The sequence below is a fragment of the Oncorhynchus gorbuscha genome, linkage group LG12, assembly GCF_021184085.1.
Source record: "Oncorhynchus gorbuscha isolate QuinsamMale2020 ecotype Even-year linkage group LG12, OgorEven_v1.0, whole genome shotgun sequence".
Lineage (NCBI taxonomy): Eukaryota > Metazoa > Chordata > Actinopteri > Salmoniformes > Salmonidae > Oncorhynchus > Oncorhynchus gorbuscha.
The window spans coordinates 32,581,696-32,596,607 of NC_060184.1; the positions used below are offsets into that span (position 1 = coordinate 32,581,696).

General features: G+C 45.4%; 1 protein-coding gene across 25 annotated transcripts in view; it reads left to right on the top strand.

Annotated features, from left to right (window-relative positions):
* The window catches only part of LOC123990888 (neurexin-3b-like), a 572,598-nt gene that overhangs the window by 263,555 nt on the left and 294,131 nt on the right, over window positions 1-14,912 (top strand). For 15 of the 25 annotated variants that reach the window (XR_006830728.1, XR_006830730.1, XR_006830729.1 and 12 more), the window contains 9 exons: window positions 4,107-4,310; window positions 6,190-6,216; window positions 7,697-7,816; window positions 8,064-8,176; window positions 8,474-8,742; window positions 9,907-10,097; window positions 10,647-10,820; window positions 11,539-11,565; window positions 13,663-13,782. Coding sequence is in view for 22 of the 25 variants with exons in the window: in XM_046291875.1 (XP_046147831.1) it covers window positions 4,107-4,310; window positions 6,190-6,216; window positions 7,697-7,816; window positions 8,064-8,176; window positions 8,474-8,742; window positions 9,907-10,097; window positions 10,647-10,820; window positions 11,539-11,565; window positions 13,663-13,782 (1,245 nt within the window). In the remaining 3 variants the exon portion in view is untranslated. The remainder of the gene's footprint in view (window positions 1-4,106; window positions 4,311-6,189; window positions 6,217-7,696; window positions 7,817-8,063; window positions 8,177-8,473; window positions 8,743-9,906; window positions 10,098-10,646; window positions 10,821-11,538; window positions 11,566-13,662; window positions 13,783-14,912) is intronic. The other 10 variants (XM_046291877.1, XM_046291873.1, XM_046291878.1 and 7 more) reach the window with 3 other exon arrangements.

Here is a 14,912-nt window from a genome sequence, read left to right on the forward strand (position 1 = left end):
CAACACCCGATTTAGCTGCGTACATGACTTTGACATGATCTTCCTGCATGGCTGTGTATTTGTAGCATGAAACACTGTCAGCATCTAAAGACACGATGTAGATTTCACATAAGAGACTCACGGGATCCACATCCAACAGACGTCCCATCACGTCGGCAGCCTCCAGTTGAGAGTCTGTTTACCGAAACAATGTGGCTGTCACTACTACACAAACACACCAACACAGAGGAAGAGGCCGCGGAACAGACATCCACAATGTTGACTTCCATGTTAAACGCCGCTGCAGAGATGAGACTGCAGAAAACCCTGCGTAGCAGCACATGCACCACCCCCTTCCATCTTCATCTCAGGGATCTGCGCTGTGGAGCTTTCATGTTGTTAATAGCCTTTCCTCCTCTTCCTCCCTCCCTGTATCCCTCCGTCTCCTGCCTCTATTTCTCAGCTAATTATGTAAAGTGACCCCCCCCCCCGTGCTTTAATTACCGTCTGAAATGAGCTGTTCGGAGTTGCTGATATCTCTCTTTAGAGCAACACACAGCTGGGTAGGCATAGCAGCACTTTATTGTATGTGTGGGTGTGTGTCACAGATCAAACACAAGCTCGCACACACACGCACCCATGCAGGGACGCATAATATACACTGGCGCACACGCGCACGCGCACCCATACCGTTTCATATAGGGGCCGATCACCTAGTCTGTTACCAGGGTGTAAACCAGGGATCATCATCTATATTCAGCCGACAGACGGATACCTAGTCAATTGTACAACTGAATGTATTCAACTGGAATGTGTCATAATCGACATCCACGTCTTCAAGAAAAGCCCTTTGCACTCAACAAGCAATCATTTTCCTGTGTCCTTACATGTCTATTAGAGATGTTCTGTAACGCGCTCGGCCAGCCAGACACGCTCTCACACACATCATGTCTCTGACCTTGTTTTCCTGCCTCTTGGATCTTGGACCTGGGCCTGGCTGTGGTCAATACCTTGGCTTGTCAGAGGGGATATCACAGGGAAATACGATGTGTTTCTGTCCTGGTGGAAAATAGAGGGAAGACAGAGAGGGCCTTCTCTCTCACTTTTCATGGCCAAGGTCTGATTATCATCTACGTGTTGTTAAGAGCGCGGAACAATCAGTTACAGAACGTCAGACGTGTCCGAACGTCTAATATTTAGCAACGGACGAGTTGCCATCAAACAAACCTTGCTTTCAAAGCATCAGGTTTCATAACACATTTGTCGCAGCGACTTTTGGTTTGACATAAATTGTAGCTGTAATGTCAAGCTCTGGTAAGCGCTGGCAGTCAAATATTATTGCATGAGTGAAGATGAAATCAAATCAGTGTCAGTATTAAATCACAACAACAAGTAGAACAGGAAGAGAACAAAGAAAAGCATTCAGTGAAGTTACACCTGCACTTTTATTTCCTAGCAAACTTGCCTCTAGAGAGCCTCGGCTTAGACAGTTGCAATATTATCATCTCCAGCCAGAGATAGTTTATTTATTTTAATCCAAGTAAAATAAAGCCTGAGGGCCATTTGTCCTTTTAAAGTCAAGGTGTCAAAGAAGGTATTTCACGGCTGAGTGCCCTTTTAATACATCTCTCCCAGAACAGAACACCTTCCAGCATTATAGCCCTGCCTGTCTGCCAGTCACCCCATGACGACACGTGTGAACAGCAGAAATAGGGGGGGGTGTTGCGACTAAATGTGTCCCCTTCCTCTTATCTGATGTGCCGATCTCTCTGTTTAACTGGGATAGGATGCACCGTAGATGTGACAGTCGGAGAGGGAGAGTCCATGTAATCTTAATGTAATATATGTCATTTAGCAGACGCTTTTATCCAAAGTGACTTACAGTCATGCGTGCGACACATACATGGTACATCTGGGTGGTCGCTGGGAATCGAACCCACCATCCAAGTGACATGCTCTACCAACTGAGTGTGTGTGTGTGTGTGTGTGTGTGTGTGTGTGTGTGTGTGTGTGTGTGTGTGTGTGTGTGTGTGTGTGTGTGTGTGTGTGTGTGTGTGTGTGTGTGTGTGTGTGTGTGTGTGTGTGTGTGTGTGTGTGTGTGTGTGTGTGTGTGTGTGTGTGTGTGTGTAAACAGGTGTGCATGATAGTCATGAAGGAACCACTGTAAGGAACAATGGGAATTTGCCGAGGAAGGAAGATGTTGATGTGTAAAATGTTCTGCTTGTCGAGCATTGTGTGTTGAGCCTGGGCGTGCAGACACATTAGTGTAGTACAACGTTTGGAGTGTGCATGTGGGATGTGTAGGCCTATGGTTCATCCTTAAGACCAAGTACAGGGCCTTCAGAAAGCATTCAGACCCAATCCCATTTCCCACATTTTGTTGCGTTACAGCTGTAAAATAAAACATAATGACAAAAGTTTTTCGAAATGTTTGCAAATTTATTACAAATAAAAAATATAAGTACCTTAAGACCCTTTGAGAGTTGAAATTGAAAGCTCAAGTGCGTTCTGTTTCCATTGATCATCCTTGAGATGTTTCTACAACTTGATTGGAGTCCACCTATGGTAAATTCAATTGGTTGGACATGATTTGGAAAGGCACACGCCTGTCTATATAAGGTCCAAAAGTTGACAGTGCATGTCAGAGCAAAAACCAAGCCATGAGATTCGAAGGAATTCTCTGTAGAGCTCAGAGACAGGAATGTGTCGAGGCACAGATCTGAGAAAGGGTACCAAAACATGTCTGCATCTTTTAAGGTTCCTAAGAATACAGTGGCCTCCATCATTCTTAAATGGGAGGGAGGTGACCAAGAACCCGATGGTCACTCTAACAGAGTTCCAGAGTTCATCTGTGGAGGTGGGAGAACCTTCCAGAAGCCATCTCTGCAGCACTCCACCAATCAGACCTTTATGGTAGCGTGGCTAGACGAAAGCCACTCCTCAATAAAAGGCACATGACAGCTCTCTTGGAGTTTGCCAAAAGGCACCTAAAGGACTGTCAGACCATGAGAAATAAGATTCTCTTGTCTGATGAAACCAAGATTAAACTCTTTGGGCTGAATGCCAAGCGTCTCTCTGGAGGAAACCTGGCACCATCCCTACGGTGAAGCATGGCGATGGCAGCATCATGCTGTGGGGATATTTTTCATCTGCAAGGACTAGGAGACTAGTCAGGATCGGGGGAAAGATGAACGGAGCAAAGTACAGAGAGATTGGATCATCAGCATTTGTAGGTTCGATGACAGGCTCAAAATGGACACAAACAAAGAACTTTCATCTGAAACTCGTCAGTCTATTCTTGTTCTGAGAAAGGAAGGCTATTCCATGCAAGAAATTGCCAAGAAAGACTGAAAAGATGACTCCGGGAAAAAGCCATATCTCAGACTGGCCTATAAAAAGAAAAGATTAAGATGGGCAAAAGAACACAGACACTGGACAGAGGAACTCGGAGTCGCCTCTTCGATGTTGACGTTGAGACGGGTGTTTTGCGGGTACTATTTAAGGAAGCTGCTAGTTGAGGACTTGTGTGGCGTCTGTTTCTCAAACTAGATACTCTAATGTACTTGTCCTCTTGCTCAGTTGTGCACCGGGGCCTCCCACTCCTCTTTCTATTCTGGTTAGAAAAAGTTTGCGCTGTTCTGTGAAGGGAGTAGTACACAGCGTTGTACAACATTTTCAGTTTCTTGGCAATTTCTCGCATAGAATAGCCTTCATTTCTCAGAACAAGAATAGACTGACGAGTTTCAGAAGAAAGTTCTTTGTTTCTGGCCATTTTGAGCCTGTCATCAAACCCACAAATGCTGATGCTCCAGATACTCAACTAGTCTAAAGAAGGCCAGTTTTATTGCTTATTTAATCAGAACAGTTTACAGCTGTGCTAATATAATTGCAAAATAGTTTTCTAATGATCAATTAGCCTTTTAAAATTATAAACAACAATGTCTACACTGTATTTCTGATCAATTTGACGTTATAGAAATGGACAAAAAAATGTGCTTTTCTATAAAAAGCAAGGACATTTCTAAGTGGCCCCAATGTTTTGAACGATAGTGTATATCCATTGAGGTTTTGTCTTATTCATCTCTAACCCACTTCCTCTCTCTCTCCTCTCTCCTTCCACTCTACAGAGGCGTCCATCCTGAGCTACGACGGCAGCATGTATATGAAAGTGGTGATGCCAAGCGTGATGCACACTGAGGCAGAGGACGTCTCCCTCCGCTTCAAGTCCCAGCATGCATTTGGGCTCCTAATGGCCACTAACTCTCGGGACTCCGCTGACACACTCCGTCTCGAGCTGGACAGCGGCCGCGTCAAACTCACGATCAACCTAGGTATCGTATAAAACAGTTAACCGCTAACCCTCTTCTTTTGAGGAGGCATGTTTAAGCTCATAGTCGTTTTTTTTGTGAGTTGTATTTTACATTAGTTATTTTTTTGTTTTGGTCGAATACATCAAAAAATCTAACACAAACTAAAACTCATTTTGAATCATTTTTGTACAGTAGTTGCATGGATTGTATTTTGATTTGCTTGGCATTATATACAATGTTTTCTTGTTGCTGTGGTCTCTGTAGGGTATTTCTATCTCATGAATCTAACACTTAACCACAATATCCATGCTTTCAGGCTACATCTTTTGAACGGATCATACCACAGTCATTCTTCATTACGATATCGACTTGACTGTAGAAAAAATCACTAATTGTAACACATAACTCTCAGGCTAGACACTTTCAATTATTTACTCAACATTTTTCACAAACATTGTACCACGTTGGCCTAGCATATAGCGTATACGCACTTATAAGACTTTTAATAGGTCCTATTGTTTTATTTCGAATTTGTATCTCTTATGTAACGTACTGATAACATCTGGGCTTATTGTCTGGCCTTGTTCTTGTCGTAACAGTGTTTTTTCTTTATTATTTCCTGTTTTATTATTTTTATTTTGGTATGGTCCATATTAGCTCCTCCCATTAGTAACCCTACAGTAGTGTAGGTGGTATCTCCCATGTCACCTTGTTCAAAGATGGTACTCACCCCTTCAACGGCCCCTAGCCTGCGGCCCGCCTAGCATACAGCCCGAGCCCACAGCACACAGCTAGCCTGCCGATGGTGGCTTATAGGCATGTAGGATAGGGTTCAACATTCCAAAAAGCACTCGCACATCTTGTTGCAGCTGCGCGGGAATTATGAAATGACTTCAAAGAAAAGAGAAACTCGCACACCGCTCTTGCTAGTATAACTTATTTCTATTCAAGCTTACATGTCGGCCCAAAATGGGATAGGATAGAAGCACCCAATCTGTCGTAGTGACGAACGCATGCGCTCATACAACACACACACAAACAGCACCTGTCAACACATAATTACCATCACATTACTACAGTGATGACTATACTTCAGTTAGTTTTATATACATTACGTTTTCAATCACTTTATCAACTATACTGCTCAGTAGATAATCTGATCAAAACTACTAAATTCACTACTACTCCTGACACAACTAGTCCTGTGTTAGAGACAGGTTAGTGATTTGCTTCTAGGCCACTGTGCAGTGCTGGTGCTGACTGGATCGATGCTGTTTGCTTCCACTTTTCTGTTGCGGTTGACGGTACATGACGAGCTGGGTCACATGGATCCCAACCCAGATCACCTGACCAATCAGACCAATCCCAGGACTAGTCTACTTCCTGTATCTTCTTTTGAACGAGATACCCATCATGTAACACTGTAGCCTGTAGTTTAATGTAAGTATACTGCAAATTGATTTATAAATCAACTGATGGCTACAGGTGTTGAGGTCAAAATGAAGTTTCCAAAATACTGGGTTGGTAAATCGATGTGGCCATTGAACTGCAAGCGGACATTTTGAAATTGAATAAACATGTAAACACATTACAAATATTTTTCAAAATGTATTTTATAGCATCAGACCTACAAAATACTGCCAAACACAAAGAAAAGTATTTTAATTTGAGATAATTCTGACCTCAACTCAAAGAAAGCATAATGGTCAAAATTGGAATAAGTCATAATATCCAAAATGGCAGTTTGATGTTGACATCATCAAAAGTTACCATAACAACCTAAAATGGCCGCCAACGTCATGTGACCGTCCCCGGAAGGTGGAGTTTCTGTTCTTGGATGTCTGCAGCTTTTACCTTGAAGGATGCGATTTCATCTGTCACTTATTCTCCCCCCATCTAGACTGTGTCAGGATAAACTGTAACACCAGTAAGTCACCACTCCACTTGTTGGAGAATTCTTCTTTAAATGAACGTTATATAATGATGTTTGACATGATATGTGTGTTATAGATAGGGTAATGTACAGAAGTGCGATAATGGAATTACATGGATAAGGGATCAGCTATAGTCAAGATCAAAGAAGACATTATAATTGTTTCTATACATTACATTTAACTAAATTATCCAACTTTACTTGATCTATTTTGTTAGGTTCACAGTCTTTTGCCCTCAAAATGTTACTGAAATTCCCTCCCATATGTAACGGTCCGAGTATGGGAATGGTATTCTCTGTTTGTCTTGACAATATAAATGGTTGAATGACTTGTACAGAGGTACAGTACAACTGCTCTTACTCATTAAGAGGTCTTGAGTCTGACAGAGAGAGGAACATGTGTTGGTCATGACAGACAGTCAAGGGCCTGGCTTATGAATGTTGCCTGGAGAACGAATGTTGGTTTCAACTGATACGTGTGCAAGGTGTGTTTGAATCTGTGTATGTGCGTCTGTGTGGATTTCTCTCTCGCTCTGTGTGTGCGTGTGTGTGTGTGACAGCCTGTCCCCAAGCTGCAGCTTTATTTCACGGTACATCTCAGTTTGAGTGACAGATCAGACACAGTCATTCACTCCAATTACTCTGATCAATGTCACTGATTGCACAGCACACCTTATGCGGCAATAGGTAAGATGTGTAATGAAACACACACACACACACACACACACACACACACACACACACACACACACACACACACACACACACACACACACACACACACTCCTGACACTGGAGTGGCACACCACAGGCTTGACACGCCCTCTTGTGGATAGAAGAGGAATTTGTATTTGAAAAGATTCTCTCTTTGCCCTTTGTGGACCTGTGAACCTGTGGACCTGTGGACCTGCACCTTCTATGATTTGTCCGCGTTGTGTAGAGATGTACTTTGAAAAAAGTTCCAATCCCTTTTATGAGTAACAGCAGTTATCATCTTACCATATGAGCAGTCATACGTCCACTAACAATGGACATAGATTATTGCATACTGTACACATAGACTGTATGTATTACGGTTTGTCATTTATTGTAATCTGTTCAGATCTTTTCTCCTCTGTTTTTACTTTAAGCCAAACCAAATCTTTGATTTTAGAGTTAGCAAAGTAAATGCAAAATTCCCAGAGTGCAACCAACCTGCTTTCCTACATTCAAGATCCAAGCTAGAATCAGTGTCGCAGAAAATGCTTTCTTCTTCTCTGACCAACAAATTGGTTAGCGGTAGACTAACCTAGCGTAGCAGGTGTAGAAGGGGGGGAAGGGAAGTTAGGTTGAGAATACTGTGTCCCTGAATGGCAGAACCATCCGTCCCCAGTAAGGTTGCTGGTAAAATAACCAAGCTCACCCCGACAAAACAAAGGTTTGGTTTGCGTTGCTGACTAACTCTAACCCTGAACTAACAAACGGTCCTTCTCAGGCAAGGGGCCAGAGATTCTATATGCGGGACAAAAGCTCAATAATTATGACTGGCACTCCGTCAGAGTGGTCCGACGCGGTAAAAACTTCAAACTGACAGTCGACGAAGACATGGCTGAAGGTACTGCTTTTGATGTGATGAGAATATATTTTACTAAAGCATTTTTTTTACTAATAAAAGAGGTGAAATCCTTTCATATTCCAATCCTGCCCTCTTCCCCCTCTTCCCCCCTTTCTTCCCTCCCTTTGTTATTCCCTACATCTTTCTATTTCCTCCTTTGCCTCCCCACACCCTCTCTCTCTCGTTCTCCTTCCTCTCTCTCTCGTTCTCCTTCCTCTCTCTCTCGTTCTCCTTCCTCTCTCTCCAGGCCAGATGGCAGGTGACCACACTCGCCTGGAGTTCCACAATGTGGAGACAGGGATTCTGACAGAGAGACGTTTCGTCTCCTCTTCTCCCCCCCCTTTCGTTGGACACCTGCAGGTAACACCTCCAGGCCTGGCAGGAACACATGTTAGATCATAAATCATCATTTGGCTCCTGGCCAGGCACTGACCTACACAGACCGAAGGGGGTCGGGGTCAGAGCTAGTGCTACTGTTATAGCCTCTAGACCTCTTCTCGATTCTCCCCCTTAAGATTTGAACAACTTCTCTCTTCCTTGCTTTAGCATTACTTAGGGTTATACAAATAGCTGTCCATATTATTGTCAGCGCTGAATTATCGCGATACCAAATGTTATTGTTACCGTTATCGTTCCCTAACTCACCTCCACCCACAGGGCCTGAAATTCAATGGCATGTTCTACATTGACATGTGTAAGAACGGCGACATCGACTTCTGCGAGCTCAACGCCCGCTTCGGCATGCGCTTCATCATCGCCGACCCGGTGACCTTCAAGTCCAAGGGCAGCTACCTGGGGCTGGCCACCTTGCAGGCCTACACCACCATGCACCTGTTCTTCCAGTTTAAAACCACCTCCCCAGACGGCTTCATACTGTTCAACAGCGGAGACGGAAACGACTTTATCGCTGTTGAGCTGGTCAAAGGGTGAGGCACTAGTCATATGTACGAGTACCGTCATTCTCTTACCTGGCCTTGTTTGCTCAGTGTTCAGAGGAGAGCGAGTGCTCTCTTGTTGTCTCTACCACTGCTTGTGCACACACTCCCCTCCTCAGTAACTCACACACTCCCCTCCTCAGTAACTCACACACTCCCCTCCTCAGTAACTCACACACTCCCCTCCTCAGTAACTCACACACTCCCCTCCTCAGTAACTCACACACTCCCCTCCTCAGTAACTCACACACTCCCCTCCTCAGTAACTCACACACTCCCCTCCTCAGTAACTCACACACTCCCCTCCTCAGTAACTCACACACTCCCCTCCTCAGTAACTCACACACTCCCCTCCTCAGTAACTCACACACTCCCCTCCTCAGTAACTCACACACTCCCCTCCTCAGTAACTCACACACTCCCCTCCTCAGTAACTCACACACTCCCCTCCTCAGTAACTCACACACTACCCTTCTCAGTAACTCACACACTCCCCTCCTCAGTAACTCACACACTCCCCTTCTCAGTAACTCACACACTACCCTTCTCAGTAACTCACACACTCCCCTCCTCAGTAACTCACACACTCCCCTCCTCAGTAACTCACACACTCCCCTTCTCAGTAACTCACACACTCCCCTCCTCAGTAACTCACACACTCCCCTTCTCAGTAACTCACACACTCCCCTCCTCAGTAACTCACACACTCCCCTCCTCAGTAACTCACACACTCCCCTCCTCAGTAACTCACACACTCCCCTCCTCAGTAACTCACACACTCCCCTCCTCAGTAACTCACACACTCCCCTCCTCAGTAACTCACACACTCCCCTTCTCAGTAACTCACACACTCCCCTCCTCAGTAACTCACACACTCCCCTCCTCAGTAACTCACACACTTCAAATGAGTCCTATTGTTTTGGTAGTGCACGCTAATGGACACACACAGGCTGAAGGGGCTTCTCTGAGGCCGGTCCCAAAGTACACACACACAGGCTAAAGGGGCTTCTCTGAGGCCGGTCCCAAAGTACACACACACAGGCTAAAGTGGCTCCTCTTGGGGCGTATAGTGGAGAAGAAGGGTCCTTAATGAAGGGAAGCACTAAGGGGTGCTGAGGTATGCATTTGTGTCCCTTGTCTCATCCCTCCCCGTAGGTTTGTCCACTATGTGTTCGACCTGGGGAACGGTCCCAGTCTGTTGAAGGGGAACAGTGACAGTGCCCTGAATGACAACCTGTGGCACAACGTAGTTATCACCAGGGACGCCACCAACACACACACCCTCAAGGTGGACGCCAAGTCCGTCACGCAGAACGTCAACGGAGCCAAGAACCTCGACCTCAAAGGTAACAAGAAATACACTGATAAACATATCCTCATATACTTTCTCCCACCGTTCCAAGGAAGCAAGTCAACACGCATCAAGTCTACCAGCACTAGAGATGTACTTTTCAGTAAAAACCAAGCAGTCAGCCTCTATATGCCCTTCCATCATAGAGACATAAACACTGTCAATCCAACGTTTACGCAACTGTAGCATAGCACTTAGAAGGCGTGTCCGACACATGCTTCCTTCTAAGTGTTGCTCGTATGGATGTTGGAATGGAGCCGCTGTTGGTGTTTGCTCAGGCTGTTTGCTGATTTGACTGAACAAACTCGTTATAGTTGTGTAATGACTGGATTATCCTCTATTTACAGAAACGGTGTTGACACACTCTCTGACCTTTACATCCTTTATCCTTCATTTGTTCGTCAACTCACCCCTCCTTTCACCTCTCTCTCTCTCTCTCTCTCTCTCTCTCTCTCTCTCTCTCTCTCTCTCTCTCTCTCTCTCTCTCTCTCTCTCTCTCTCTCTCTCTCTCTCTCTTTTTGTGTCTCTCTCTCCCCCCCTGAAGGGGATCTGTTTGTGGCAGGGCTGGGGCCTAACATGTACCAGAACCTTCCTAAACTGGTGGTCTCTAGGGAAGGTTTCCAGGGTTGTCTGGCGTCTGTAGATCTGAACGGCCGCCTGCCTGACCTCATCAACGACGCCCTGTTCCGCTCTGGACAGATCGAACGCGGATGTGAAGGTACGACCCATGACCTATGACCCCTACACCAAATGAACCCATATATTATGTATGCGTCCAGTTCCAAATTGACCCCTTGTACCCTAGATGACTAGATCTTGACCCTCTACTATCGTCCTTGCGCACTCACACCTTTTGACCATCAAGCCCAGTTAATTTATGGCCACTTAGGGTCCCAGCCTAATGGTGTAGGGCAGTGGTTCCCAACCAGGGGTACTAGGACCCCTGGTGGTTCTTGGCCTATCCACAGGGGGTACTTGAGAAGACTCATGAGACCTTAGGCCTACTGGTAAAATGCACATGAGGGGGTACAACAGGGGAACTCCGGGCAGTGGTTCAGTAACTGAAGAAGGTTGGGAACCACTGGTGGACTGTGGTAAACTAATAGACTGGGGCACTGCATCTACCACTAGGTTGTGCCAAAGGATCAGTATTCAAACTGAGCTTGTTCTCTCACAGGACATTCCTAAACACACACAATGACTTACACACCAATATCTATAAACCCGATCCCTTTTTCTACCTACTCATGAACACTAATTAACCACTTAACATAACAACGTGAAGTACTTACCTTTATAGTCACTGTACTCACTGTACTTACCTATACCTCTACTATACCAGATACTCAAACTAACCCTATGGTCCTTCACTAAACTGACTCTGTTGTTTTTCCGCTTCTTTCTGTTCTGTTTGTTGTTTTTCTGCGCTAACAAAGTTGGTTTCACCAAAGCCGACCTGCAAGGTAGAAGGTTCAACTCTCAACGCTTCTCTGAGGCGTGGCTGAAAGAATGCTGTGTGCAATGCATTGTGGGTGTAGCATGTCCCACTGCTGGCGAGGAGGACTCGCTCTCTGGGAGTGGCGGGAGAAATGTTGGAGAGAGAGAGAGAGAGAGAGAGAGAGAGAGAGAGAGAGAGAGACAGAGAGAGAGAGAGAGAGAGAGAGAGAGAGAGGAGAGAGAGGGAGAGAGGGAGAGGAGAGGGAGGGAGGGAGGGAGGGAGGGGAGGGAGGGAGGGAGGGAGAGAGAGAGAGAGAGAGAGAGAGAGAGAGAGAGAGAGAGAGAGAGAGAGAGAGAGAGAGAGAGAAGGGTAAAAGAAGAGAGAGACAGAGAGGGTTAGAAAGAGAGCGATATGAGGGAGAACAAGTGAGAGAATCCAGAAGGGAGAGACAGAGAGAGATACTGAAAGAGAGGAGGTGAAAAACAATCATTCCAACCCATACACAGAGAAGCACATCCATTATTAACCATAAGGTCCATTTCCAGCCCAGGGCTGTAGTACTGTAATTATGTTGTCCTACGCATAGTTGCTGTCTGCCTATGGCCGCGGCACCGACCGGCCCACTCTTTATGGTAGTCATGCTCTGCTCGGTCCGTCCGTCCATCCGCCTGACACAGATCCAGAGTAGCAGAGTCCATTACAGTTTGAACAGAAACAAACTCGTGTTCATGCTCCCATGGTCAGAGAGGAGAGTAGGGGTGATGACTGGAACATAGTGGATCAGAGTTGTAATTAAATAGGAAGAAGATGTTGCATGTAGAGTGGGTGTGCATATATATATAATACATCCTACTATACTGAGATACAGAGACACACCTGACACAGATTATTACTGTGTCAGGTGGGACAGAGGTAGTAGCCAATAGCATCACATACCTGCTGCTGAGCTTTAACCAAGGCTAGTTTCAGGGAGTTCCCAGAGTTACGTATCTATATATCAAAGTAAATGACTCAGGTATTAAAAGTTGAGATATACAGAAAAGTATAGCAAATACTGCAAATGCGCATCAACCGTGCTGTTGAGGCCATCTCTCAGCCCCTCTCTCTCTCTCTCTCTCTCAACCCTGTCGTACTCCTTCCTTCCTTTCTCTGGTGAAATGAGAAAGTGTCGTCCCAGAGAGTGAATCTTCCGGTACAGACAGGGCCCTGCGACTGAATACCGTCACCTGCATTAGACAGTAAAGGCATTTTCAGCCAGCAACTATACTACTTCTGTTCTATTCTTCTGTTTCACCTCCACTGTCTTCTCATTTCTCACACATTCTCTTGCACTTAAATGACTGTTTATTTGCAGTTGTTTCTGTTTCTTGATCATTTCACTTTTTGAAATTCATTTTTTCTTTTGGAGGTTTCTTGATACGACTTGTATGTCATTTGTTTGGATCCAGACGGATTTGCTATATACATATAATGCATTGTTCTTGTTTGCATTCCCACTTCGACAAGTATTCAAAAGTGTGAGATACTGTATGTGTGGTGGCGGTTGGTGGAGAATGGTATACACACATCCTGTTTGACTTTGAATACCCCTTAGACTGTCTCAACGGAGTGCATACTCAGGGATATGCACTACTGTACTTGCACACTCTGAAGTGTTCACTTGTTACTGTTCTTGTTTTCATTTCTGTGTTGCCTTAAGTCTATGGTGTTGTAAATCTACACTGTTTCGCATTATTGTAATGTTTCACTTCCTGGAAAAAAAAGACGTGTAGTTTTTGATCGTTTTTTTTTTTAGGAGGGCGGGAACACTTTCTGTGGCTCCTGTACAGTATCTGTTATCGTAAAGCCACATGTGGACAAGGTCGTCTATTCCTCTTGTCTGTTCTTGCCTGTTCGTAATGGTTCCTATGCCGTGTTAAAACACACAGAGAGAGAGTGTTGTGTTTTCTTTCTCCAAACGTTGAGACGTCCTGTTGGAACGATACGGCCCGCATGACCCCCCCCCCCCCCTCACACTTCCTGTTCCACACCAAGTGCACTACTGCATGGTACCTCCGATGACAGAGCTCAGTGGAATCCCCTGTGGTTACTCCACACCTTTACACCCTGTCTGTTCCTCCAGGACCCAGCACTACCTGTCAGGAGGACTCCTGTGCCAACATGGGAGTGTGTATTCAGCAGTGGGAGAACTTCACCTGCGACTGCACCATGACATCTTACACAGGGACGCAGTGCAACGACCGTGAGTACCGTTGTCTTCTCACTGTACACATGCACATAGACGCACAGACAGACGCCTTCAACTTCTCCATGGCCTGTTGCACTGAGGGACGCTGTGCGACAGCTGTCAGAACCAGCGGTCAAAGGGTTTTCTGCATCGTGCCGGTTGTTACCTTATTCTTACGCTGTATATTCTACTTTCTCTGTGACAGCAACAGTGAAAGGAATGGTGTGTCTGTGATATTCAAAATATGCCCCCGAAGACCTTCAGCACAAGAGCGGTTGAATTGGTTTGAAATGGTTCTCAGTGTCACACCTTCTTGTTGTTTGGTCACAGAGCTTTAGTAACTTGGTTTTATGAGCCAGTGAGTGACTGACGTTATGTATAACTGCTGGTTCTGCCCGAGCAGTCATTTTATAAACACCCCTAAAGAGGTTTCTCAGATGTGTGTGGCTCTTATCCCTGTGACGATGGGGACTCTCGTCTTCAGTTTGCGGTGGCAGGCGCGCACAGTGGCGTGCACGATCTTTCACGGGTTCACGGGACAGTGTAATGTAAGGGTCGCTCTGCTCTGCTTTGTCCGTAGCACAGCTAACGAGCTGAATCATGTCAAAAAGGACCTGTGATCACACTGGTCTTTCATACCGGCTAATGCTGCTGGTGGCTCCACGGCTCTCGTCCTCGACCTGGCTCTCTTTCTTTCCCTCGCTGTCTCACACTCTCTTTAAGTCCTCACCTCTCTGCTTTTACCTTGCTCTCTCATTCTTTTTCTATCTCTTATCTCTCTCGCTCTCTCTCGTTCTCTCGTCTGTGTTTCTTGTCCTGTCTTTGAGTCGTAGTTTGAGGCGATGAGTGCTACTCTGACCCAGTGATTAGCCTACGGTCATGCCTCAGCAGACGTTCCAGTGGTTTCACATCTAATCCTGTCGACACTTCAACGTCAAGGAGCCAAGGGCACGACATCACCATTATTTCCATCCTAAATAGTTCCCTATGCAGTGTACTGCTTCTGGCTAAATCCCTCGGGCTTTGTCTTTTGCTTTAATTGGACCCCAGGTAGCGTAGTTGTAGCCAGCTAATAGGGATTCTAATACCAGTAAACAAAACAACAACTTCATTGTTATTTGTTACCTATTAAAACAGGGGCCCTT